The sequence below is a fragment of the Pan paniscus genome, chromosome 17, assembly GCF_029289425.2.
Source record: "Pan paniscus chromosome 17, NHGRI_mPanPan1-v2.0_pri, whole genome shotgun sequence".
Lineage (NCBI taxonomy): Eukaryota > Metazoa > Chordata > Mammalia > Primates > Hominidae > Pan > Pan paniscus.
The window spans coordinates 94,365,711-94,393,126 of NC_073266.2; the positions used below are offsets into that span (position 1 = coordinate 94,365,711).

Here is a 27,416-nt window from a genome sequence, read left to right on the forward strand (position 1 = left end):
CCCCGCCCCCACCGCGCCCGCGCCCAACGCCCCCACCGCGGCCCGCGGGCCATGGAACCCGCCAAGGCCGACGCGGTTCGAGCGCTCCGGTGCGCGCGTTCAGGCGCCTTTCCCCCGTGAGCCCGGCGGCGCTCGGACCGGGCCGCCCGCCGCCGGGCAGCTCCGCCCGCCTCTAGCGCCGGCTGGGCGCGCCCCCGCCCCGGTGCCCGCGCGTGCGCGCCCCCGCCGCCGCGTGTGAGTGTGAGTGTGAGTGTGAGTGGGTGTGGGTGCGAGCCGGGCCGCCGACGATGCCGCGGGGCCGCCCCCCGAAGCCCAGGGAGAGCAAGGCGCGCGGCGACTCCGGTAAGGCCCGCGGCCGCGCCCTCGCGCCCCGCCGGCGGCCGGTGCGGGGCCCGCGCCCTGCCAGTCCCCGGATGCGGCGCGGGGGGCGCCGGGAGCGGCGGGGCGGGGGCGGGGGCCGCGCAGACCCGGGCCGCCGCCGCCGCCGAATGGCCGGGCGGGCCGCAGCGCGGGCGGAATGATACGGGCGAGTCGCCGCCCGGCCCCTCCGCGCGCTGGGCCTACTTTCCTGGGCCGGGCGGCGGCTGAGGCGGGAGGCGGGAGGCGGGAGGCGGGTGAGGGAGCAGGCGGCCGCCTCCTGCGCGCGCCCTGCCCCCGCTGGCCCTGCCGCGGCCCGCGCTGAGCTTGAGGGAAAGTGGCCGCCCCGAGTTCTGTCCCGGGGCCGGAGGGCCGCGGGGCGCGCTGGGGAGGCGGCCTGGCCAGAGCCCGGGCCTGCGGATACCGCGCCCCGGGCTCCTCCCAGACGGCGCCCCCGCCCGACCCTGCGCGGCGCCGGCTGCCCCGGGGACGTTGGGCTCGGCCCACAGGGAGGCCGTGGAGCGCGGGGTCGTGCACACAGTAGGCGCCAGCGTTGTCCGGGAAGCGCAGGGTCGTGCACACAGTGTGCTCCAGTGTTATCTGGGGCGCGCTGTGGGTCGTGCATACAGTAGGCGCCATTGTGATCCGGGAACTTGAACCCTGAGCCTCTGCAGACGCTGTGGGTAGTGCATACAGTAGGCGCCATTGTGATCCGGGGGGCTGGAACCCTGGGCATCTGGAGAGCGCTGTGGGTCGTGCGTACAGTAGGCATCAGTGTTATGTGGGGAGCGCTAGATCGTGCACACAGTAGGCGTCAGGAAGTGTTTTCCCCAGTAATTTATTCTCCATGGTACTTTGCTAAAGTCATGAAATAACTCAGATTTTGTTTTCCAAGGAAGGAGAAAGGCCCAGAATTTAAAAGCAGGCAGACACACAACCGGGCACCCCCAGACCTTGGCCCTTCCAGCAGTCAGGAATTGACTTGCTTTCCAAAGCCCCAGCTTGAGGAACGGACTTTCCTGCGCAGGGGGAACGGGGCGCACTCGCCGGTGCCGCGGTTCCCAGGTCGAGGGCAGTGGGGTAGGGGGCGCCGCGCTTTTTCTCGCGGGCGCCGTGGTTCCCGTGCGGCCTTGGACGCGAGTCTCCCTCTGCAGGCCTGGTCCCTGGTGCTGGTCACCCGTGCAACTGGAGCGGCGCTCCGCGTTTGGAAAGGGTGTTGAAGGGGCTCTAAGGGGGAGTAGGCGCCTAGGACTCCCTATGGGAGTCGGTGGGTTATACCTTGACTGCCACTGATTTTTATTTAACTGTTTAGCTTAGTGACTCAAGTGTTCCCCTTTTCTTGGGGATGAGTAAACTGAGGCTCATTAAAGAGCTTGTGACCAAACAACACACGTGCCCCAGAGAAAGGTCGGGCCTGGAAACTACAAAGGATTGTGTTAATTTTGTGTTTAGGAAGAAAGAGGTAATGGGTACGAATCAATGTAAACTTACTCATAGGCCACACCAAACCAGGAATTCTTGTCGTGATTGCACTTGGTAGAGTTAACACACATGCACATTACGGAAACGTTGGTGACCAACAGGCGTTTCAGCGAGCGTTCGCACACCTCATGGGCCTTTGTGGGCTGCTGGAGAGATGTTGGCTGCACCATGACCCAGGTATGCAGATTTGTAGTTGGATAACAGCAGTGCTCAGAATTTTGATTAATGGTTGATGGTGTCTGGCCTTTAAGGAAGTCTTTGTTGCCTCTCCCGCTTTTGAGTTTTGGCCTTGACCTTATTTCGTTAGTTTAATTGTTTTGTTAATATGCCATCTGCCAAAAATAATGTAAGGTGCAGTGTCTCAGTTACTTGGAAGAAGGCTTAGGATAGAGAAAGAATGTAAAATTTCCACGGACACAGGCGGGGCACCCATTCCCCCAGTATCCCCATCTCACCGATGGTATCCCTGTCCACCTGGTGTTTCACCCTCAGGCCTCAAGAATTATTCTATTTCTTTTATCCCCCAACACACTTCCTAATTTAGTGTTGCAGCTTCTACCTCGGGAATGTATTTCCAGTGGGCCCTCCTCTTTCCATCTCCAGAGATACCCTCTGACCCAGCCTCCCTCTCCGGGCTGGAGAGCTGCAGGAGCCCTCTTCCTGGGCCCTGCTAGTCCTGGGCTCCTGTAAATAAATCTGTCACTTGTCAGCGTGGATGATCTTGTTAAATGTAAATCAGATGGCTACACCCTGATTAAAAGCGTGCATTGGCTTCCTCATCCCTTTAACAGAAACCCACTCCTCCAGGATCCTGTTGATCGGGCCTTGTCTGGCTCTTCTCTCTTTCCTTGCTCTGGCATGCAGTCTTTTGTGTTCCTTGATGCCACATTAGTTTTTGTCTTAGGGCATTTGCCATTTCCTAGTCTGAGAAGCACTTTTTGCTAGTCTTGTGGCTCCAAGTGATTTAGAGTCTTCAGAGAGGCCTTCCTCAAACCTGCTTAAAAGTTACTTTTCCCTTCTGAACACCAGTCCTCCTGTAGCAAAGTGGTTCTCAAACTGTGGTTCCTGGACCCCTGGGGGTTCCCTGAGATGTTTTCAGGCTTCTGTAAGGTAAACATCATAGACTAAGACTGTTAGGCTTTTTCACTCTGTTAATTTTTGCACTAATTGTACAAAAGCAATTGTTGGCACAACTGCTGACATCTTAGCACGAATCTAGGTGGTGGTGGCGGTGCCTAAGAGTCAGGCTGCATTACCTTCATGTATCACAGTAAAAAAGAACAGGTTGCACCAGAGAAAATGCAGAATAGATACGACAATCCAACTGTCTTCTATTAATCGAGACATTACAAAGATTTGTAAAAATGAAAACCATTCTTACTATTTTTGGGGAAGACATTTTTCATAAAAATAATTATGTTAACATGTAGTAGACATTTTAAATAAGTAAATATTTTTAAAATTGCTTAGTTTTAATTTCTAATAGGACAAACATCAATAGATATAACTTAACATAAACTAGAAGGCCTCTAGGGCCTCTTTTTTTTTGTTTTGTTTTAAATAGAGATGGGGTCTCACAATGTTGCCCAGGCTGGTCTTGAACTCCTGGGCTCAAGTGATTCTCCCACCTCAGTCTCCCAGAGTTTTGGGATTACAGGCATGAGCCACTGCTTCCAGCTGAGGGCTGCATTTAAGAATGTATCAAGGGGTCCTGAAACCAAAATGAGGGACATTGCTCTATCACTTACTGTGTTAATCACATTTCTCGTAAGTGAAGTGGTTTTATTTTCTTTGTTGCCCTATTATGAATTTTATTCCTAAGAAAACTCTGCAAGGGATGTAGGGATTTTTACAGATAGGGGAATGAAGCTCAGAGCGGATACCTGATTTTTTTTTTTTTTTCAGTTGGAGTCTCTATTGCCCAGGCTGGAGTGCAGTGGCGCGATCTTGGCTCACTGCAACCTCCGCCTCCCGGGTTCAAGCAATTCTCCTGCCTCAGCCTCCCGAGTAATTGGTATTACAGGCGTGAGCCACCATGGCTGGCTATTTTTTTTTTTTTTTTGTATTTTTAGTAGAGACGGGGTTTCACCATGTTGATCAGGCTGGTCTCGAACTCCTGACCTCAAATGATCCGCCCGCCTCGGCCTCCCAAAGTGCTGGGATTATAGGCGTGAGCTACCGCGACCGGCCTGGGAACCTGATTTGGAAAGTCCACCCAGTTAGTGAGTGGCAGTTGGGAACTGGATCTCCATTTGTGTCCAAAGCATGCGTTTTAGGCCTGTCATGGTGGCTCACACCTGTAATCCCAGCTCTTTGGGAGGCTGAGGTGGGCAGATCACTTGAGGCCAGGAGTTTTGAGACCAGCCTGGCCCACATGGTGAAACCCCATCCGTACTAAAAAAAAAAATACCAAAATTAGCCAGGCATGGTGGCTGGCGCCTGTAGTCGCAGCTACTTGGGAGTGCTGAGGCATGAGAATCGCTTGAGCCCAGGAGGTAGAGGTTGCAGTGAGCTGAGGTCGCGCCACTGCACTTCAGCCTGGGTGACAGAGGGAGACTCAGTCTCAAACAAACAAAAAAAGCATGCATTTTAGTGTTCTGCCTTGATAAATATAAAACCCTTCATGTGCACTAATTCCTGTATTCAACAACTATTTTTTTGTTTTTGTTTTTGTTTTTTTTGAGACAGAGTTTTGCTCTTGTTGCCCAGGCTACAGTGCAATGGCACGATCTTGGCTCACCACAACCTCCATCTCCTGGGTTCAAGCGATTCTCCTGCCTCAGCCTCCTGAGTAGCTGGCATTACAGGCATGCGCCACTATGCCCAGCTAATTTTGTATTTTTAGTAGAGATGGGTTTTCTCCATGTTGGTCAGGCTAGTCTCGAACTCCTGACCTCAGGTGATCCTCCCACCTCGGCCTCCCAAAGTGCTGGGATTATAGGCGTGAGCCACAGTGCCCGGCCTGTTGTTGAGACGGAGTTTTGCCCTTTTTGCCCAGGCTGGAGTGCAGTGGCTTGATCTCGGCTCACTGCAACCTCTGCCTCACGGGTTCAAGTGATTCTCCTGCCTCAGCCTCCTGAGTAGATGGGACTACAGGTGCAAGCCACCATGCCCGGCTAATCTTTTTGTATTTTTAGTAGAGATGGGGTTTCACCCTGTTAGCTAGGATGGTCTCGAACTCCTGACCTCGTGATCCCCCCCACGTGGCCTCCCAAAGTGCTGAGATTACAGGTATGAGCCACCGTGCCTGGCTGAACAACTATTTTTAGAGCACTTCCTGTGATAGGTGAGCCCTGTGCTAGGGTCTAGAATACAAAGCTGAACAAGAGACATGATCTCTAGGTATCCTTATAATGGTAGCAAGTGTTCATGGTGACAGATTGGGCACTTGAAGTCTAGGCTTCCTGGAGAAAATGATGTTAAAATTCAAGCCTAAAGAAATGAGTAAGAAGAGGCCCACTGAAAGAATATTTGTTGAAGTAGTCAGGACGTGAGAAGTGAGTCTCACAGGCATCGATGGGGCAGCATTCATTCAGCACTTGATGTGTCCCTGGCACTATCCTGGGGATAGAAGGATGACTGAGATATGCTTTTTTTCTTAATCATAATTATTTTAGCAATAATGTGACCTTGAGGGAAACCACATTTTGGAATCTTGTATGATTTCCATCTGTTTTCTCCAATGGAATAGTGCAAAATTTTTCTTTTTAGCTTGCCCCTTTAGTTGGCCTCCTGCTGTTTCTTTTTCCTTTTGGAGTGATATTTGTAATACTTAGTTCATTTCCAGAGAGCGGAGACAGGCAGACCATGAGCCCAATGGATAAACAAGTCTTTTCCTGATTAGGTTACCAGTTCAGGAATTTTCAGTTTTCTTGGATGAATTCAAGAGCGCAAGGGGAGGCACCACCAGCGTAAGCTAGGGGTAGTAGGGCTTTACTTTTTTTTTTTTTTTTTGAGACAAGGTCTCGTTCTGTCGCCCAGGCTGGAGTGCAGTGGCATGATCTTGGCTCACTGCAACCTCCGCCTCCCAGGTTCAAGTGATTCTCCCACCTCAGCCTCCTGGGTAGGTGGGATTACAGGTGCATGCCACCACGCCTGGCTAATTTTTTGTATTTTTAGTAGGGATGGGGTTTTGCCATGTTGGCCAGGCTGTTCTTGAACTTCTGACCTCAGGTGATCCACCTGCCTTGGCCTCCCAAAGTGCTGGGATTACAGGCGTGAGCCCCCACGCCTGCCAGACTTTATCTTTTGAAGCGGCAGGAGGCAGCCAGAGCTGTAATCCCCTCAGGCTTCTGGTAACAGTGCAGTCCTTACTTGCTTCAGGGAGACAGCTTCTGCTTAAAACAGTAACTTTCTAACAATATCAGGTGTCTATCCAAGGATGAAACCCTCCACTCTCCATAATTGAACTTTTTAGGTAGGCCGAAATTTGGAGTATGTGTTTATTTATTTTGGAGACGGAGTCTCGCTCTGTTGCCCAGGCTGGTATGCAGTGGCGTGATCTGGGCTCACTGCAACCTCCGCCTTCTGGGTTCAAACAATTCTCCAGTCTCAGCCTCCTGAGTTGCTGAGACCACAGGCACATGCCACCATGCCCAGCTAATTTTTTGTATTTTAGTAGAGACGGGGTTTCACCATGTTGCCCAGGCTGGTCTTGAACTCCTGAGCTCAGGCAATCTGCCCCCCTTGGCCTCCCAGTGTTAGGATTACATGTGTGAGCCACCGTGGAGTATTTAGTATTTTGAAGGAAGTGTGATTAGATAACCTCTAAAGATTTTATAATCCTGGCATTAAGTAGTGACATCACATGGGTTTAAAACCTTGGTCTTTCATGCAAAACCAGCTTGGGAAAAGCTATAGTGTAAACCGTAATTCCTTATTAGATAAAGTCAATTCCACACTTTTGGAATGCTTTTTGTATTTCAAGCCTTTATGTTGTCTGTGTGTACAGAGATAGTGCGTCTCTGCTTTCAAGAAAGTAGCAGTGTTTTTCAAGCTATGGTTTGTCATAGAACTTTTCTTCACATGAAGTATCATGGCAAGGCCTGGAGCGTGGCTCTCACCCTTGGCAACTCACGCATTATGGAATCTCCTGGGGGAGGTTTTTTTTTTTTTGGACGGAGTCTCGCTCTGTCGCCCAGGCTGGAGTGCAGTGCTATGATCTCGGCTCACTGTAATCTCTGCCTCCCGGACTCAAGCCATCCTCTCACTTCGGCCTCCTGAGTAGCTGGCACTACACCCTCGTGCTACTACGCCCGGCTAATTTTTGTATTTTTTGTAGAGATGGGGTTTCGCCATGTTACTCAAGCTGGTCTCAACTTCCTGGACTCAAGCTATCCCCTGCCTTAGCCTCCCAAAGTGTTGGGATTACAGGCATGAGCCATGGCACCCAGCCGGTTTATGATTGCTAAGAGAAGCCAGAAATGTGTATATTTATTTGAAACCTCTTTGTTGTTAGGTTTAAGTAACTATTTTAATCACAAAAAACATCTGCCTAGAAAAGCGCACAGGTTTTAGGTGAGGAGCTTCATGAGTTTTCCTGTCAAGCCAGCATCCAGTGTGTTCGTGCCCCTCGCAGTCACAGGCCCTCCCCGCACTGTCCTGGCTTCTGATACGACATGTTAGCTTTACCTGTTTTTGTTTTGTTTTTTCTTTTTTGAGACGGAGTCTCGCCCTGTTGCCAGGCTGGAGTTCAGTGGTGCGATCTCCACTCACTGCAACCTCCGTCTCCCGGGTTCAAGTGATTCTCCTGCCTCAGCCACCTGAGTAGCTGGGATTACAGGCACGCGCCACCACGCCTGGCTAATTTTTTGTGTGTTAGTAGAGATGGGGGTTCACCATGTTGGCCAGGCTGGTCTTGATCTCCTGACCTTGTGATCCACCCACCTCGGCCTCCCAAAGTGCTGGGATTACAGGTGTGAGCCACGGTGCCTGGCCAGCTTTACCTGTTTTTGAACTAAATTGAATTTATAGTATGAAACCGTATTTTTTTCTGGCTTGATTCATTCAATATTTATTTTTATGAGATTTTTCCTGTTGCTATGCAGCAGAACTGTGTTTATTTTGATAAGTATATAGTATTACATTATATGAACCTACCATAAATTACTCTTCTCTTCTTGATATTTGGGTTATTTCCAGTTTTTGGCTCTTTTGAATAAGTGTTGCTACAAACTTTTATGTATTTATGGGCCGTAGTGGATACAGCCAGCCTGTCGCCCAGTGACAGTCCCGGCTTCCTCTCCTACCAGCAGGGGATGAGCGTGCATTTATTTGTTCCGCAGGCTCCGTAGCACTTAGTATTGCCTCTCCCCGGAGATTCAATCTTTCAGCTTCCCTGGGCCACATTGGAAGAACTGTCTTGGGCCATACATAAAATACGCTAACACTAATGATAGCTGGTGGAGTTAAAAAAAAAAAATCTCAAAAAACGTCTCATAATGTTTTAGGCAAGTTTACGAATTTGTGTTGGGCCATATTCAAAGCCGTCCTGGGCTGCATGTGGACTGTGGATTGGACAAGATGGGCCTGTCCCTTTATTGTTTAGCTGTTTTGGTATGTATAGTGGTATCTCATTTTGATTTTTATTTTGAGTTCTATGCTAATACAGTTTTTATGTTTGTCAGCCATTTGTTCTCTTTTGCTAAGCTCCTGTTGAAGACTTGGCCTGTTTTTCTACTGGGACATATATTAAAATTAATACTTTCTTTTCTAGAGCAGTTTCATGCTTACCCAAAATTGAGCAGATATTATGGAGCAGATAGTATGGAGACACCTTCTGTCTCTCCTCACAGTTTCTCCTATTGGTAACATCTTGCATTGGTGTAGTAAATTTAGCCAATGTTGATACATTGTTATTAACTAAAGCCCATCATTCGCATTAGGATATATTTTCTGTGTTGTGTATCCCATGGGTTGGACAAATGCATATTTGCCGTATACTGTCATACAGAATAGTTTCACTGCCCTTTCCTCCGCCTGTTCATCCATCCCTTCCCTGACCAATGGCAAGCACTGATATTTTCATTGTCCTTATAGTTTTGCCTTCCCCAGAATGTCACATAGTTTTTATTGTCCTTATAGTTTTGCCTTCCCCAGAATGTCACATAGCTGGAAGCATTCAGTATGCAACCTTTCAGATTGGCTTTGAGTAAGACATGCATTCCTCCATGTCTTTTCAAGGCTTGATAGGTATTTCATTTTGTTGCTGAATAATATTCTACTGTATGGATGTATCACATTTATCCATTTACATTTTGAAGGACATCTTGGTTGCTTCCAGTTTTTAGCAATATGAGTAAAGTTTCTATAAATATTTGCGTGCAGGTTTGTGTTGGATGTAAGTTCTCAAGTCATTGGGGGTAAATCTCGGGGACTGTGACTGCTGGGTTGTATGGGAAAACTATGTTTAGTTTTTTCTAACAGGCTGCGAAGCTGTTTTCCAAAGTGGTTGTACCATTTTGTATTCTCACCAGGAATGAATGAGTTTCTGTTGTACATCCTAACCAGCATTTGGGATTAATTAGTTTTTTGGATTTTAGCCATTCTGTTAGGCGTGTACTGGATATCTCATTTTAATTTGCAATTTCCATCGTACGTTTAATTTTTAACATACGATGTTGAGCATCTTCTCATAGGCTCATTTGCCATCTGTGTATCTTCTTTGGTGAAGGGCTGTATGCCGTTTTATTACTGATTTATAGGAGGTCTTTATATACTCTGGATGAGTTTTTTATAGTCTCCTATTCACTCTTTTAAAGATACCTTCTAATCAATTAAACAAGTTCTTAATAACAATTTGTCAGTCCTTTAGTACTTTTCGGATCTATTTAAATAATATTTGAAAATAAGTAATATTTTCCTATGTTTTCATCTAGAGGCTTTATTGTTTTACATCTTTATTTTATTTTTTTGAGACAGGGTCTCGCTCTGTCACCCAGGCTCAAGTGCAGTAGTGTGATCTTGGCTCACTGCAACATCTGCTTCCTGGGTTCAAGCGATTCTTGTACCTCAGCCTCCTGAGTAGCTCAGATTACAGGTGCGCACCACCGCACTTGGCTAATTTTTTGTATTTTCAGTAGGGATGGGGTTTCACCATGTTGGCCAGGCTGGCCTCCAACTCCTCGCCTCAGGTGGTCCGCCCACCTTGGCCTCCCAAAGTGCTGGAATTACAGGTGTGAGCTGCTGTGCCCAGCTATACGTCTCACCTTTAGATTGACACTTCATCTGAATGTGATTTGAAGAGGGAAAGGTCAGGATTTTTTTTTTTTTTTTTACACATGTAGATATCCAATTAATCTGTAGTATTTGTTGGAAATACCATTTTTGTCTTTTTTTTTACATGGTTGCAAATCAGGTGAAGAATTGTTCTGTACTTACTCTTTTCCACTGTGTTTTTTTTTTTTTTTTGTTCCTGGCTAGTCAGTTTCACACTGTCTTAATTATGCTATTCTGAGTCTTGGTATCTGGTATGGGAAATATAAGTCCTCCATTTAGTTTTTAATTTTTGCGATCATCTTGACAATTGTTGGTACTTTTCAATTTCATGTAGATTTCTGAATCAGCATATAAGTTTTCATAAAAAAACTTGCTGGGATCTTGATCAAATTATATTGACTCTATAGATAATGTGGGTGGAACTAATGTCTTTACAATCTTGAGTCTTTGAATCTAAACATGATCTCTCCTATCATTTCTTTCCTCGTTATCGTCTCTCGGTAATGTTTTGGGACTTCAAGATACGGGACTTATACAAATATTGTTAAATTTACTCCTAGATATTTGATATTTCCTGAAACTATTGTTGATGGTATTTTAAAAATTTCATTTTCTATATGTTGCTTGTTTATAGAAATACAATTGGTTTTTAAAAATTGGTATTGTATCCAAAGTCTTTTACATATTTATTATTTGTAATAGTTTAGCTGTAGATTCTTTTGGAATTTTCTCTATAATCATATTTGTAAATATCAACAGGTTTATTTCTTCATTTCCAATCTTTATCACTTTCATTACTATTTTTTCTAGCTCATTGTACTGGCTAGGATCTCTTCTATAATGGTGAATAAATGTGGTGAATAAGGGACATTCTTGACTTGTTCCCAACTGCAGGAGGAAAATTATATTATTAACTAGGGTGCTTGTTGTGGGTTTCTTTTGGGGGGTGGAGGTAGATATTATAAGATTACATAAGTTTTATTTCTATTTTGCTAAGTGTTTTTTATCATGAATGGGTCTTGAATTTTATCATGTTTACTTTGTATTTTTTGTGGTGATCATGTGATTTTTCTTTTATATTTTGTTAATAGGGTGAAAAACATTGATTTTTCTAATGGTAAGCCAAACTTGTATACCTGGGATACAAGCAAACTTGTTGCGATATTATTCTTTTTTGTATATCTGGATTTGATTTGTACATACTTTATGCTTTTTATATCTGTGTTTATGAGCCATATTGGACTACAATTTTATTTTTTTATATTGCCATTCTCAAGTTTTGATACTAGTATTTTGCTGGCTTCATAAAATAGGTTGGGAAGTCTTCCTTTATTTTCTTTTCTCTCTAAGAGTTTATAATAAGGTTGACATTATATGGTTTTTAAATCTGTGGTAGAATTCCCTGTTAGAATCATCTGGGCTTTGAGATTTCTTTGGGGAAATTTTATATTTTTAATTTTTAAAATAATTTTAAAAATAGACATGAGGTCTTGTCATGTTGTCCAGGCTTGTCTTGAACTCCTAGGTTCAGGCAGTCCTCTCACCTCGGCCTCCCAAACTGCTGGGATTACAGGCATGAGCCACCATGCCTAGGCCTTTTGGGGAAAATTTTAAATTGCAGATTCAATTTCTTTAGTATATATAAGACAACTGAAGTTTAAAATTTTACTTTGTGTCAGTTTTGGTAAGTTTTGTTTGTAAGAACCATCTAATATTTTAAAATTTATTAACAGAACATTATTCATAAGTATCTCATTATCTTTTTATGACTGCAGGCTCTGTAGTGATGGCCCTTCTCTCTTCCCTGATGGTGGAGATTGTGCTTTTTCTTATTTTTTTCTTAGTCATGGCAGGGTTTATGAATTTTAACAATCTTCTCAAAGATCCAAGTTTGGACTTTCAATTCAATTTATAGATGTTTGTTTTATATTCCACTAGTTTCTTCTCTTTATCATTTTCCTGCTTCTACTTTCCTTAGGGTTTTTTTTTTCATTTCAAGTTTTAATGAAAGCTTCTATATAAGATTACTTTATTCCTGCATCTACTCAATTGTTTCTTCCTTATATTTGCCCTTTTACTTTTCTACTTGGCGAGATTTGGCTTTCCGTTCAAGGATCTTTTTGCGGTCTTTGTCCAGTTTTAGCCTAGTGATAACCACCTTGCTGGGGTGAATGCCTGTGTGCACAGTTGGGGTGAATGCCTGTATGCACAGTTGTGCCATTATCCTTTTCCCGTTGCACCCATTCAATGTAGAGGACATATTTCTTCCTGTAAACCCAGACTACTTTGCCAGTTTGCTGACCTTTATAGTGTCCTCATACAACCTGAACATCATCCTTTCGGATGGGCATGGATCGAACATTGTACTTGTCTCTTAGCTCTTTGGAAAGAAGGGAAGACAAAATCTTCCTGCGAATGTGGGAAGGTGCATTGAAATGCCTTTTGTGGTTGTTACTTTGGTCAGAAGTCACAAAGGGATTGAACTTCATTTGGGCTGCTCCCGCTTCACCGATGGTCGCAAAAGGGAAGAGAACTACATATACGCCGCTTCCGGTTCTGTACCTACATTTTATTTTCTGTTTTTTTTTTTTTTTTCTCAGCTTCTTGATATGGATACTGAACTAATTTTCAGCCTTTCTTACTTTCTAATATCTACATTTAAGGTTGTAGGTATTAAGGCTATTGGCAATTCTACAGTTTTAACTGCATCCACAAAATTTTGATATGGTTTATTCTTGTCTTCACTAAGTTCAAGACTATTTTCTGATTTCTATTGTGAGTTCTCATAAGTTATTGCAAAAGATGTGGCCAGATTTTGAAATTACCTTCATTGTTACTGATTTCTAGTTTACTTGGATTGTTGTCAGAGAACTTACCTTGAATTATTTAATTATTTGAAAACTTCTTGGGTCTTTTCATGTTATGTGGTTATATTTGGTAAATGTTCCATGTGCACTTGAAAAGAACATATATCTATTTTTTTCTGTCAGTTACTCAGAAAAGTGTATTAAATATTAAATTCTCCTATGATTGTGAATTTGTCTATTCTTATATTCTGTCAATCTTTATATTTTGAGCTACATTTTTAACCATACAAATTGAAAGATCTTATATTTTCCTGGTATAGTAACTCTTTTATCATTATGAAATAAGTCATACTTCATACTTTATATCTAGTAATGACTTTTGCCTTAAAGCCTCCTTTGATGTTGGTACACCTGCACCATGACTGCTTTGGTTAGTGTTCTATAGTATTTATTTCTCAATTCTTTTACTTTGTCTTTCTATCCTTATATGTAAGTTATATCTCTTGCAAGCAGCCTATAGTTAACTTTTCTAAGTATGGCCTGATGATCTTTGTCTTTAATTGATATGCTGATTTTAAGTACATTTAAGGCTGTTTTGAGACATAGTTTTCTACTTGATTCATCATTTTATATTCCCCTTTCTTTCTTGCCTTCTTTTGGCTCAATAAAGTATTTTTAAATGTCATTTATACCTCCATCCATTAGCCTGCTATTTATACATTCTTTTTTTTTTTGAGATTAAGTCTTGCTCTGTTGCCTAGACTGGAGTGCATTGGCACAATCTTGGCCCACTGCAACCTCCGCCTCCTGGGTTCAAGCGATTCTCCTGCCTCAGCCTCCCAAGTAGCTGGGATTACAGGCGCCCACCACCACACCCAACTAATTTTTGTATTTTTAGTAGAGACAGGGTTTCACCATGTTGGCCAGGCTGGTCTCGAACTTCTGACCTCGTGATCTGCCCACCTCGGCCTCCCAAAGTGCTGAAATTACAGGTGTGAGCCACCACACCTGGCCTATACAGTCTTTATAATTTTTTTTTCTTTGAGGCAGTGTCTCACTCTTTCAGTTGCCCAGGCTGGAGTGCAGTGGTGCGAGCATAGCTCACTGCAGCCCCAAACCCCCGGGCGCAAGTGATTCTCCTGCCTCAGTCTCCCAAGTAGCTGGGACTACAGGTGCCCAACACCATGCCTGGCTAAATTTTTATGTTTTATTTTTTAAAGACAGGATCTTGCTATGTTGCCCTTAAACTCCTGGCCTCAAATTATCCTCCTGCCTTAGCATCCCAAGTAGCTGGGACTGCAGGTGTGAGCTACCATGCCTGGCCCTTTTCTCCTTCTTGATAGTGCCCTTTGATTCACAAAGGTTTTATTTTCATTTATTTATTTATTATTATTATTATTTTTTGAGACAGAGTTTTGCTCTGTCGCCCAGGCTAGAGTGCAGTGGTGCGATCTCGGCTCACTGCAAGCTCTGCTTCCCGGGTTCATGCCATTCTCCTGCCTCAGCCTCCCGAGTAGCTGGAGCTACAGGCGCCCACCACCACGCCTGGCTAATTTTTTGTATTTTTAGTAGAGGCAGGGTTTCACTGTGTTAGCCAGGATAGTCTCGATCTCCTGACCTCTTGATCCATCCGCCTTGGCCTCCCAAAGTGCGGGGATTACAGGTGTGTGAGCCACCGCGCCCGGCCTATTTATTTGTTTTTTTGAGACACAGTCTTGCTCTGATGCCCAGGCTGGAGTGCAGTGGTGCAGTCTTGGCTCACTGCAACCTTTGACTTCCAGGTTCAAGCAATTCTCATGCCTCAGCCTCTGGAGTAGCTGGGATTGCGAGCGTGTGCCACCACCCCTGGCTAATTTTTGTATTTTTAGTAGAGATGGGGTTTTGCCATGTTGGCCAGGCTGGTCTTGAACTCCTGGCCTCAAGTGATCCGCACCCCCTCCCCCCCCGCAAGCCTCCCAAAGTGCTGGAATTACAGGCATGTGCTGCCATGCCCAGCCTTCACAAAAGTTTTAAATTTTAATAGAGTGCAATTTGTGTTTGTTTCCTCCTGGTTATTTGTAGCTTTTCGTGTCAAATTTAAGACACTGTTGCCAAATCCGTAGTCACGAAGCTTGTCCCTTATGTTTTTCTTCTAGGAGATTTATAGTTTTAGTTGTTAAATTGAAGTCTTTGATCTGATTTAATTTTTGTATATGGTATGAAGTGAAGGTCTGAATTCCTTTTTTTCTTTTTTTTTTTTTTGAGACAGAGTTTCACTCTTGTTGCCCAGGCTGGAGTGCAGTGGTGGAATCTTGGCTCACCGCAACCTCTGCCTCCCAGGTTCAAGCAATTCTCCTGCCTCAGATTTCTGAGTAGCTGGGATTAAAAGCGTGTGCCACCACGCCTGGCTAATTTTTTGTTATTTTAGTAGAGACAGGGTTTCACCATGTTGGCCAGGCTGGTCTCGAACTCCTAATGTCAGTCAATCCGCCCGCCTAGCCTCCCAAAGTGCTGGGATTACAAGCGTGAGCCACCGCGCCTGGCTTTGAATTCAGTTTTTAACCTTTGTATATCCACTTCGGCTAGAACTGTTTCTTGCCTCATTGAATGGTACTGGCATTCTTGTTAAAAATCAATGGATGATAAATATATGTGTTTACTTCTGAACTCTCACTAGTGTCTCTGTCCTTTGGCCAATATCATACTGTTTTGATGTGTCAATGATACTTTATGTCAAGACACATTAAAATGGATAGATAGCCATTAGAATTAGTTATTTGTGTATCACTTAACGTCACCTCACAAATTGTTGGTGGTACATGTCATATTTAGAAGACATTGCACATTTTTAGGAAATACATATTTTTGCATCGTTGGGCAGCAAACTAGGCTCAAATACTCACCATCACATTTATCAGCTTGAAAATGCTTGGCAGAGAACATTCAGTGGAGGGGTTAAAACATATGGAGTGAAGTACATTGATCTTGGGCACAGAAGTCAGAAAGAGACAACTGTCTTTATTGTGTTAATTTTCATAAAGTTATTATTTAGGAGAACAACTAGTCTTTCTATCCCATGACTAAGACAAAGGGCCTTATCAGCTTTAGGGAGATTATGGTTAAGTAAACATTAGAGCTTTTTACTGTAGAAAATAATGCATAGTGCATGTAAACCTTTAATGCCTTTATCTCTCAGAGACTTCACTGTGGTGGGAGGAGTGCTGTGACCTGTGGAAAGTCGTGGAAATTTCAGGGATTGCAGTCGTGATGGCTGTGATTCCAGATGGAGTCATAGTTTACAGTGTAGTGCAGGAGTTGGCAAGTATTCTTTATGTCAAGGGTCAGGTGGTAAATGTTTTAGGCTTTGTAGGTTGTACGGCCTCTGTCGTGACTACTCAGATCTGCTATATGCCTGAGTTTCAGCAAACCTTTGTGTACCAAAAAAGGCTAGGCCACAGTTACTTGACCCCCAATCCAGAGGAAAAGACAGGAAGAGAAAAGAAAGTTATGTATTATAGCACTTTACTTTTGAGTAAACTATATTGATATATAACACACAGAGAAGAACAGAAATTGTGGTTGGCTCAATGAATTTTTCACAAAGAGAACTCACTTATGTAGTCAGCACCTAGATTAAGAAAGAAGACATTAAGTGGCACCCTAAGAAATCTTCACTGTGCTCCATCCCAGTAAGGACCCTCCTTGTTGCGACTAGCCACTTTGCTGATTTCTAACAACATAGGTTAGTTTTGCCTATTTGTTTAACTTTTGAAATAAAATGAAACCATACAGACTGTTTTCTTACGTCTGGCTTCTTTTGGTAAAAATGTGAGATTTGTCCGTGTTTTTATGTAGAGCAGAAGTTTGCTCATTCTCACTGTTTGATAGTATTCCATCATAAAATCTCCTCCAACATATTTGCCCCTTCTGTTGTTGGAGGGCATCTGTGTTGCTTTTTGTTGCTGCTGTTGTAAATTGTGCTACTGTGAATGTTTAAACATGGCGTTTGGGTGCACATACGTACACATTTCTGTTGGAGATGTACCTAGGAGTGGAACTGCTGGATTATAAGTTATGCATGTATTTAGCTTTAGTTGATGCTGCTAAATAGCTTTCAAGAGTGGCTATAGCAATTTTCATGCCCTCTGGCAATATATGAGATTTCCAGTTACTTCATTTCCTCATCAATCTGTGGTATTGTCTGTCTTTTTAGTTGTAGCCATCTGATGGGTGTGCATCTTAAAAAGTATTTTAAAAGTTATTTCAAATTTATTATATAACTTGGATCTTAACAACCCTGTGAGTAGGTAGGACAGAAATCATTATCTTTATCTTTGGGTGAAGAATCAGGCTGAGAGAGTTTATTTGGCTTGCTGGAGACTCACAGCTCATAACTTGGCAGGAATGAGACTCACCCTCAAGTCGTCTGACTCCAAGTGCTGTATTTATCAGTGTCTTCCCAGTCTCTGCTGTGTATCCGTATTTTGATATACAGATATCCACCTTTCAAGATGCATGTTTTATTGAACATGGGGACAGAATCTCAGAATGGGCTCTCCACAGTTCTCTGTGGCGCTCTTTAGCTCTATTTATCTAAAAGTTAATACGTGTGTTGTTTTGATGTTCACACAAATTGTATGTTTGTAGAGGTGAAAACAGAATAATGGCAGCAAACAAAACAAGAAATTATGCTATATATAGAAAATTAGTTTTTTGCACTGTCAACGGAAGCACTCTACTTTGCAATATGCTGCTGGATCATTTTCAGAAAGGCCCTGTTACTTTCAGATCCTGAGCCTAGAATTCTTAGAGTTCTGGTTAAAGGTAAGGCTATAGACACTTGAGGTGTTATTTTGTTATAATTTAATATGCTGTGGTTTTTTTAAATTTGGGTAATGTGTGTGTAGTGCATGAATATACATTTACCCAAGTTTACAGTCTTTCTTTAGAAATACAAATTTACAGGTAGTAAAGCAAGTATTTCAAAGGGGGTCGATGTTTCTTTAAAAAATGAGGGAGACCGGCCGGGTGCGGTGGCTCACGCCTGTGATCCCAGCACTTTGGGAGGCCGAGGCGGATGGATCACCTGAGGTTGGGAGTTAGAGACCAGCCCGACCAACATGGTGAAACCCCGTCTCTACTAAAAATACAAAATTAGCCAGGCGTGGTGGCACATGCCTGTAATCTCAGCTTCTCAGAAGGCTGAGGCAGGAGAATCGCTTGAACCCAGGAGGTGGAGGTTGCAGTGAGCTGAGATTGTGCCATTGCACTCCAGCCTGGGCAACAAGAGTGAAACTGTCTCAAAAAAAAAAAAGAAAAAGAGGGAGACGTTAATAACATTAAGCATGAAAAGAAAGAGTTTACACGAATACAACGAATACATACAGATACTGACAAAATTAGCATTGAAAGAACACCTGGGTGAAGGTGAACTTTTTTTTTTTTTTTGAGACGGAGTCTTGCTCTGTCACTCAGGCTGGAGTGCAGTGACGTGATCTTGGCTCACTGCAACCTCCGCCTCCCAGGTTCAAGTGATTCTTCTTTACTGCAACCTGTTTTATCAGCAGGGTCTTTATAACCTGTTTGTATGTGTGTGTGTGTGTGTGTGTGTTTTCTTTCTTTTTTTTTTTTTTTGAGATAGAGTCTCGCTCTATCGCCCAGGCTGGAGTGCAGTGGCGTGATCTCGGCTCACTGCAACCTCCACCTCCCGGGTTCAAGCGATTCTTCTGCCTCAGCCTCCCAAGTAGCTGGGATTACAGGCACGCACCACCATGCCCAGGCTGGAGTGCAGTGGTGCGATCTCACCTCACTGCAACCTCCACCTCCCGGGTTCAAGCGATTCTCCTGCCTTATGAGTAGCTGGGATTACAGGCACGCGCCACCACACCCGGCTAAGTTTTATATTTTTAGTAGAGGCAAGGTTTCACCATGTTGGTCAGGCTGGTCTCTAACTCCTGACCTCGTGATCCACCCACCTCGGCCTCCCAAAGTGCTGGGATTGCAGGCGTGAGCCACCGCACCTGGCGTCGTTTTTGTATTTTTAGTAGAGACAAGGTTTCACCATGTTGGTCAGGCTGGTCTTGAACCCCTGACCTCAGATGATCCACCTGCCTCGGCCTCCCAAAGTGTTGGATTACAGGCGTGAGCCTCTGCGCCTGGCCAGGTGAATCTGTTCTTGGAAAACAGTCTGCTGTAAGAATATGAGCGAACCGACACTATTAAGGACCACTTAATGAGTTTCTGAACAGATATTTATCATGTCACAGTTTATTTCATATATTTATTATGGCAAATACCAAAGTTTTGGAATATAATTGTTTCATTGGAACTACTCATGCCTTTGATAATTGGGTACTTTGGCTTGGCTCCTAATTGAATCAACAGTCTTAGGCTTACATATTAGTATACATTGTTGTTGATAAAATCCAAATTTGTCTGTTGTTTTTACACTAGGCTCAAAGTAGCAACTGGGTTTTTTTTTTTTTTTTTTTTTTTTTTTTTTTTCTGAGATGGAGTTTCAGTCTTGTCATCCAGGCTGGAGTTCAATGACGCGATCTCGGCTCACTGCAACCTCTACCTCCCAGGTTCAAGCCATTCTTCTGCCTCAGCCTCCTGAGTAGCTAGTATTACAGGCACGGGCCACCACGCCAGGCTGATTTTTTATTTTTATTTTTAGTAGAGACAGGGTTTTGCCATGTTGGCCAGGTTGGTCTGAAACCCTTGACCTCAGGTGATCTGCCTGCCTCGGCCTCCCAAAGTGCTGGGATTGCAGGCATGAGCCACCGTGCCTGGCCCAGCAACTGGGGTCTTATCTCAGAAGCCATTATCTTAAGAGGAGTGGAAGCAAAATTACTTAGGAGAGTATCCTGGAGTATTAATTGAAAATTATTACTAGCTATGCCACTGGTTTAATTATGTGATTTTTACTAAGTGGCTTAATTTCTCTGGATGTTAGTTTTCTTATCCACAAGGGCATTGATAATATGACTGGCCTTCCCCCCACCACCCATAAAGATTATTTATTTTATGTTTAATTCTTTTTTGTTAATACGTTATCACCATTCAACCTTCACCCGTGATAATTATGTACCTCTTCTTTACCAGCCCCCATTCCCAGTCAGATAGTTGCCTTTTTCACAGGGAACCAATGCTACTTTTTTTCTGTGGTTTTACAGGAACATTTTTCGAATATACAAGCAAATGCATGGTGTATCTCTGCTCCACCCCCCTCAACTTTTTTTTTTTTTTTAAGAAGTGATACCATAGCCTGGTGCGATGGCTGACACCTGTAATCCCAGCACTTTGGGAGGCCGAGGTGGGCAGCTCAGCTGAGGTAGGGAGTTCGAGACCAGTCTGACCAACATGGAGAAACCCCATGTCTACTAAAAATACAAAATTACCTGGGTGTGGTGGCGCATGCCTGTAATCCCAGCTACTTGGGAGGCTGAGGCAGGAGAATCGCTTGAACCCGGGAGGCGGAGGTTGCGGTGAGCAGAGATCGTGCCATTGCACTCCAGCCTGGGCAACAAGAGTGAAACTTTGTCTCAAAAAAAAAAAAAAAAAAAAAGCGATACCATTCAGAACATATTACTTTTCCTGTTGAATACAGGTTAGGAATGAATTTTCCATATGAGTTGCATTTCATTTCCATTTGAGTACCCACTTATGAGTAAATACATTTGAATAGATAATTGGTAAAATTCAGAAAGGGCAGGAGTCTTCTCTGGCTCTCCCAACTTCTCAGTGCAGGTGCTTTTGAGTGACAGGTGAGAGCTCCTTCTTGGAAGAAAGCAGATGCCTGTGGCTGGTGCTGTTACCCAGTCCGAGCATTTGGCTTTCTGAGGGACTCTGCAAAGAAAATAATGCAGACTTATTTCAGCTGGCTCCTGGGAACAACCACATGGCCCAGGTATATGTGTATAAAATAAGAATAGTCAAAGGGTACTTAACAAGCTGGAAAAAGATTAAATCTAACGTAGGCAGTTTTGAGGTGGAGGGCATGAGCCGGTGAGGCTGAAAGGTGGGAATCAGATAAACTGGTTTTGGGAGCTTCAGACAACTGGGAAGAGGTTAAAAAAAAAAGCTATTAGGGCCTATCTATTTCCAAATATTTAATGTGTATTTGTTAGGTACACATTACATGCCAGGCTTTGTGAAGCAAAAAGGGCTCCAGGATCCAGACACTTCAGAGTTTCACCTGATAAAGTCCAGCTGTGTTAAAACCTGAACGCTGACAAATGTGGCAGGAGCAGTAGAAACAGGGAAGAAAGTAGAAGGGAGTTTTAAATAAGAGGCCGGGCACAGTGGCTCACGCCTGTAATCCCAGCACTTTGGGAGGCAGAGGTGGGCGGATCACGAGGTCAGGAGTTCGAGACCATCCTGACTAACACAGTGACACCCCGTCTCTACTAAAAATACAAAAATTAGCCCGGCGTGGTGGCGTGCGCCTGTAGTCCCAGCTACTCAGGAGGCTGAGGCAGGAGAATCACTTGAACCTGGGAAGTGGAGGTTGCAGTGAGCCAAGATTGCACCACTGCACTCCAGCCTGGGCTACAGAGGGAGACTCCGTCTCAAAAAAAAAAAAAAAAAAAAAAAAAAAAGAAGTAAAGAAGAGGCTGGGCGCAGTGGCTCATGCCTGTAATCCCAGCACAGGGAAGAAGGTAGAAGGGAGTTTTAAATAAAAGTAAAGAAGAGGCTGGGCGCAGTGGTTCACTCCTGTAATACGAGCACAAGGAAGAAGGTAGAAGGGAGTTTTAAATTAAAGAAGAGGCCGGGTGCAGTGTCTCACACCTGTAATCCCAGCACATTGGGAGGCTGAGGCGGCGTCAGGAGTTCGAGACCAGCCTAACCAATGTGGCGAAACCCTGTCTCTATGAAAAATGCAAAAATTAGCCAGGCATGGTGGCACATGCCTGTAATCCCAGCTACTCTAGAGACTGATGCAGGAGAATTGCTTGAACCTGGGAGGTGGAGGTTGCAGTGAGTGGAGATCACACCAGTGAACTCTAGCCTGAGTGACGGAGTGAGACTCCATCTCAAAAAAAAAAAAAAAGGAAAAGTAGAGAAAGGGTGGTAGAGATGACCTAAAGCGGTAGCAATTTGGAGTGGCCTGATGCCTGTCAGGTGTTCCAGGCATACTTGTAACGACAGCATCTGGTCTCAGGATGAGAGGGTGGGAGCACTGTGGGTGCCTGGCCAGGGGGCTGTTGTCTTAGAGGAATAGGGGGTGACGGAGTAGGGTTCTGAGGGTGGTGCACACTGACAGCAGAGTGAGGAAGATCAACCATATGTTAGAACGATTTTTATTCAAAATGTAAAAACAAAAACAAAAAGCTTGGGGGTTAGGTCAGTTATTTTAGAAAGCACTCAGAAGCTGAAATTGTTATATCTCTCATTTTAATATGAAATACATCATTAAGATTTATGGATAACTGAGATTTTAAATGCACACTGCTTAAGAGTTTGTCATAAGAGGCCAATTTGAGTTAAATCCATGGAATGCTATAAATGCAATAAGTTTTGTTGGAACTCGGCATCCAGTAGACATTTTGTATAAATCAATGTAGGGTCTCTAGGTGGGGAATAAAAGACCTTTGCCATTAAGATATAGCTGGTTAGCCTGATTGCTGGGCCTGATCGGGGAAGAAGAGCAATTTTTAAGATAGCTTATCTGGTGCCAAGTCATGACAGCAGGCCTGAATACAGTCATGGAATAGCAGGATTATGGAGTGATGGGTAGGGCATTGACTAAAGAGATGGCCGTGGTCCTAAGTTATTGGCAGGCCCTTGTCCTAGTAGCTACAGGAAACATTGTCTTATTTATTCCGCACAACTGTGAGATAGGCTTTCTTATTTTTGGGGTGGTAAACAGCTATTATTCTATTTAGAATATTTATGTAAAGCCTTAAACTGATTTTGAAACTAGTCTCTACTTAAGGCAAACAAAGCTGCTCATTTTCTGATCATTGTGCAATCAGTTTTTGTTTAATTTTGATAGTTTAAAGTTCTTGGTAGCAGAAAGGGTGAATAATTAAAGCAAACAGTGGTCATATTTTTATGTGTGAGGTGGCTGTGTGGGTAAACTGCCTTGGAATTCTACATATGCACCCCCTGTGTATAGTGAACTCTTACAGTGACCTACCCTCTGTCTTCTTAGGGGGCAGAAACACGTAGCTGAAAAGTACTGTTCTAGATCTTAGATTTGATAACAGTTAAACGCAGGCAGCTTTGTGCATATTTTGGTATGTGTGTTTGTGCATGAGTGGCAGAGAATACCTATTCTGACTTGGGAGGCATTAGGAATGCCTGCTGCTAGAAACCTCAAGTCCTTCTTCTAGCTGTCTTTAAAAAAAATGCAGCTGGCTGGGCACGGTGGCTCATGCCTGTAATCCCAGCACTTTGGGAGACAGAGGCGGGTGGATCACGAGGTCAGGAGCTCGAGACCAGCCTGACCAACATGGTGAAACCCCGTCTCTACTAAAAATACAAAAATTAGCCAGGCGTGGTGGCGCACACCTGTAATCCCATCTACTTGGGAGGCTGAGGCAGGAGAATCACTTGAACCCGGGAGGTGAAGGTTGCAGTGAGTGGAGATCGCACCATTGCACTCCAGCCTGTGCAACAGAGTGAGACTCCATCTTAAAAAAAAAAAAAAATTAGCTATCCCCCAGAAGGCCATCCCATGAAGAGGCGGTCATTCATTTGATCACATGTTTCCTTGATCACTGGTCCTCTAATGGATTTGATGACCTCTGTGGCTGCAGAGACCCCTGCACAATGGAGGTGTGTGGAGACGTGTGCATATGTGCAGGTGTGGGTATGCTGTTCCAGCAGGGTCCACAGTCTCCTGCAGCCTAGCTGGGGCTCCTTTCAGTTAAAAGCCCTTATCTAAGGATGCATTAATTAAGGACTGTCTCTTTTTAAAAAATGGAGACAGTCTCGCTATATTGCCCAGACTGGTCTCAAACTCCTGGCCTCAAGCAGTTCTTCTGCCTCCACCTTCCAAAGTGCTGGCATTACAGGCATGAGCCACCATGCCCAGCCAGGATGCATTAATTTGATAGACCTCGTTCTGAACAACAGATACTCTGGGGACCAGAAATTTGAATGAACTTGAAGGCATGATGGACCAAAGGTGTTATCTGAGGCCTGGGACACTGCCCAGAAAGGGCTGACTTTGAGCAGAAGGAAAGCAAGCGAAGTGGGGACAGTGGAGGCCACCACGTCCTGGCAGGAAGGTGTCAGGGTGGAAGGTGCTTCCGCAGAGCGAAGGGAACTGGCTCCCTGTACAAAGGTGTGCCCCTAGGTAGAGCAAGAGTCTAGACCGCCATTGGGTTTCAAAATTATGCTCAGTGTGGAAACTAAACCATGTTGTTGTTTTTAAACAATTTTCCCGTCATACTTTAATTTGAATTATTGTTTTAAGTTTGTGTCTGAACCAAATTAATTCTGTGTTATATCACTGTTTGGAAGAAGAGACTTACCGAAATAATTATTATGTTTTGAGTTTGTTAACGTGCAGAGTCTTGCTTCTTAAGATAACTCTTTTTCTGGAAAATTCTTAATTCATAAGTAAAGCAACAACATTTTTCTTTCTTTTTTTTTTTTTTTGAGACGGAGCCTCCCTCTGTTGCCCAGGCTGAAGTGCAGTGGTGCAATCTCGGCTCACTGCAACCTCTGCCTCCTGGGTTCAAGCGATTCTCCTGCCTCAGCCTCCCTTGTAGCTGGGATTACAGGCGTGCGCCATCAAGCCCGGCTAATTTTTGTATTTTTCGCAGACGGGGTATCACTATGTTGGCCAGGCTGGTCTCAAACTCCTGACCTCTGGTGATCCACCCACCTTGGGCTCCCAGAGTGTTGGAATTACAGGCATGAGCCACTGTGCCCGGCCTCGACATCATTTTTCAATTTTAAATGTATAGTCCGTATCTCCTAGGGTTTTATCTATCAATTTCAGTTAATTCCTTCTCATTTTTGGGCAACATATTAAGTAGTTTCAACATAGAGGCTGTGAAAATTGTTTTATCATCCTGAGATAGCTTTTTAATTTTGCATTCAGAAATTAAGTTGAGCTCTTTTATTAATGTACTCAGCCTTTAGGTTAAAACACTTGTAACTGTGTTCTGAAAACCCAATTTTCAACAGACATTTTATTTGTCTCTTCCTAACCTCGAAGCTGTTTCTTACCATACTACACAGTTTTCCAAGGGAATTGTATATCAATTGCTAGGGTCCCAACAATCATTTTATTTTATTTATTTTTATTTATTAATTTTTTTTTTAGGCAGAGTCTCGCTCTTTCACCCAGGCTGGAGTGCAGTGGCGCGATCTCAGCTCACTGCAAGCTCGGCCTCCCAGGTTCACGCCTTTCTCCTGCCTCAGCCTCCCAAGTAGCTGGGACTACAGGCGCCCACCACCACGCCCGGCTGATTTTTTCTGTGTGTTTTTAGTAGAGACAGGGTTTCACCGTGTTAGCCAGGATGGTCTTGATCTCCTGACCTCGTGATCCACCCGCCTTGGCCTCCCGCCTCCCAAAGTGCTGGGACTACAGGCGTGAGCCCCTGCGCCCGGCCCCAACAATCATTTGATTTGGGCCTGGGAAGTCATAAAACATTTGCTGTTAGTTTTAGTGTAGAAATTTTGGAAGTATGGTCTTTGAACAGGATGTGAATATAGTTAAGAATAAATAGAATAAAAATTATGCATATCTTTTTCTTAGTAGACTCACTTTTTATGTATGAAGTTGCAGTCTTTTGAATTGCATTGTATTTCTTGAAGCCGGAATTTGCCTTTTCTCAAGGTTCTGCGGAATAATGTTTGCAGCTGTTGCTGACTTCCTACACCCTGTCTCTGTGCCCCTCCCATGTGGGCTTCACCTACCTCCTATCTTTTGGAATCTCCAGGTCCTTGCTACAAGGCAGATTCAACCTTCGGCCAGGAGACTTTTGGCAGAAATGGGAACTGCAGGCTGTTTTCTCAAAACAAAGATTTCAAGGTCTATAGAACATTTCAAGTGCCTGTGTTTATCACACAAACTCTTGAGAACAAGGGGCTTTCTTGAGCTACTTGGTTCTTCAGCTTATCCTGTACTCCACTCCCAAGTTTCTGAAGTCTAATGTTTTTGGATCAAATTTGATACAAATAGCTGTGTGCAACATATTTCTGGTCTTCACATAGCAAAGTATATTACGTATTTATGTCCAAATTATAACACTTGAAGTATATTTATTTTTAAAAATTGTAGAGATTTAGGGCATCTTTATTTTATGGCATTTTTGACAAGTTTTGTGATTATTCTGTGATATGTTATTTGTCATATATAGTCTTATTTCAAAATACTTTTAAGTTAAAAGCACTTTACCTGGGTGGGTTTATAGAAACTCTTTGTAAAAATTGAGGATTGTCTGAGGCATTGCAGTCTTGTCTTCCTGAACCTCCTAAGCCATGTCTATATATGAGAGAGCAAAGGTTTTATTTTTAAGAGACAGGGTCTTGCTCTGTGGCCCAGACTGGGGTGCAGTGGTGGGATCATCGGTCACTACGCCCCGAAACTCTTGGACTCAAGAGATCCTTCCACCTCAGCCTCCCGAATAGGTAGGACTACAAATACGTGCCGCCATGCCTAGCTGATTTTTTAGTAGAGATGGGGTCTCACTGTGTTGCTCAGGCTGGTCTTGAACTCTAGGCCTCAGGCAATTCTCCTGCCTTGTCTTCCCCAAGTGCTGAAATAAAAGGCATGAGCCACTGTGTGTGGCAGTTTTTCTTTTTTACTTAATCTTGTTTTGCAGCAGTTTTGAGACATTGAGTTTGTGAATTAGCATTTAAAGGCTTTAATATTTCTACTAGAGTTTTGTTTACTGAGTGATTTAAGATACTGGAGTTTTGTTTACTGAGTGATTTAAGAAACAATGTGGATTATTGATGAAATCTTAAAGTGATTTGGAGGTGAAACGCGTCAGTGGTTTGTAGTGACTTTGAAACACTATACAGTAGGTTCACGTGGTTTAAGAAGCATCATTATGGCTTTTGTGTGTTTTGGTGTGTGTGGCTGTGAAGCCTCAGGAATTTAGTTTAAGCTTCTGAAAAGCCCACCAATATGTATTTAGAATTCTGTTGTCCCATATCTTAGTCATCTCAATGTTTCTCATTTCTAACTTTAAAACATGTCAATTAAAAAAATTCAGTATATCATTAATTTCATCTAAAATGTCACATAAATCTCTGACATAATTTGGTTTTTAAACAATAACCAATAATTTGGTTTTATTTATGTGATGAGAATAACAACTGGTATTTATTGTCTATACTTATGCAATTTTATAGATGGAGTTTTAACATTGAATGCGGAGAACACTAATTATGCCTATCAAGTTCCAAACTTCCATAAATGTGAAATCTGTCTACTATCTTTTCCAAAAGAATCCCAGTTTCAACGCCACATGAGGGATCACGAGCGAAATGACAAGGTATGTATTTTCAAAGGTGATGTCAGGAATGTGAGCGTTGAAACTGGAGGTATTGTAAAAATGAACAAGTAAAATCAAAACTTTTAATTTAGGTTCCTAAATAGTAGAA

The 27,416-nt window shown here is 43.7% G+C and overlaps 1 protein-coding gene and 1 pseudogene across 5 annotated transcripts in view; one reads left to right on the forward strand and one right to left on the reverse strand.

Annotated features, from left to right (window-relative positions):
• Nucleotides 1-13: 13 nt before the first annotated feature.
• ZNF236 (zinc finger protein 236) overlaps nucleotides 14-27,416 on the forward strand; it is a 157,684-nt gene continuing 130,281 nt past the window's right edge. For 3 of the 5 annotated variants that reach the window (XM_055102380.2, XM_034944088.3, XM_063597369.1), the window contains exons 1-2: nucleotides 14-342; nucleotides 27,165-27,307. In XM_055102380.2, coding sequence (XP_054958355.1) covers nucleotides 288-342; nucleotides 27,165-27,307 — 198 coding nt within the window. In that variant the 5' untranslated portion in view covers nucleotides 14-287. Of the gene's footprint in view, nucleotides 343-705; nucleotides 2,017-27,164; nucleotides 27,308-27,416 lie in introns of those variants that run through there. The other 2 variants (XM_063597368.1, XM_055102379.2) reach the window with 2 other exon arrangements.
• LOC134729266 (large ribosomal subunit protein uL24-like) lies at nucleotides 3,386-27,008 on the reverse strand (annotated as a pseudogene).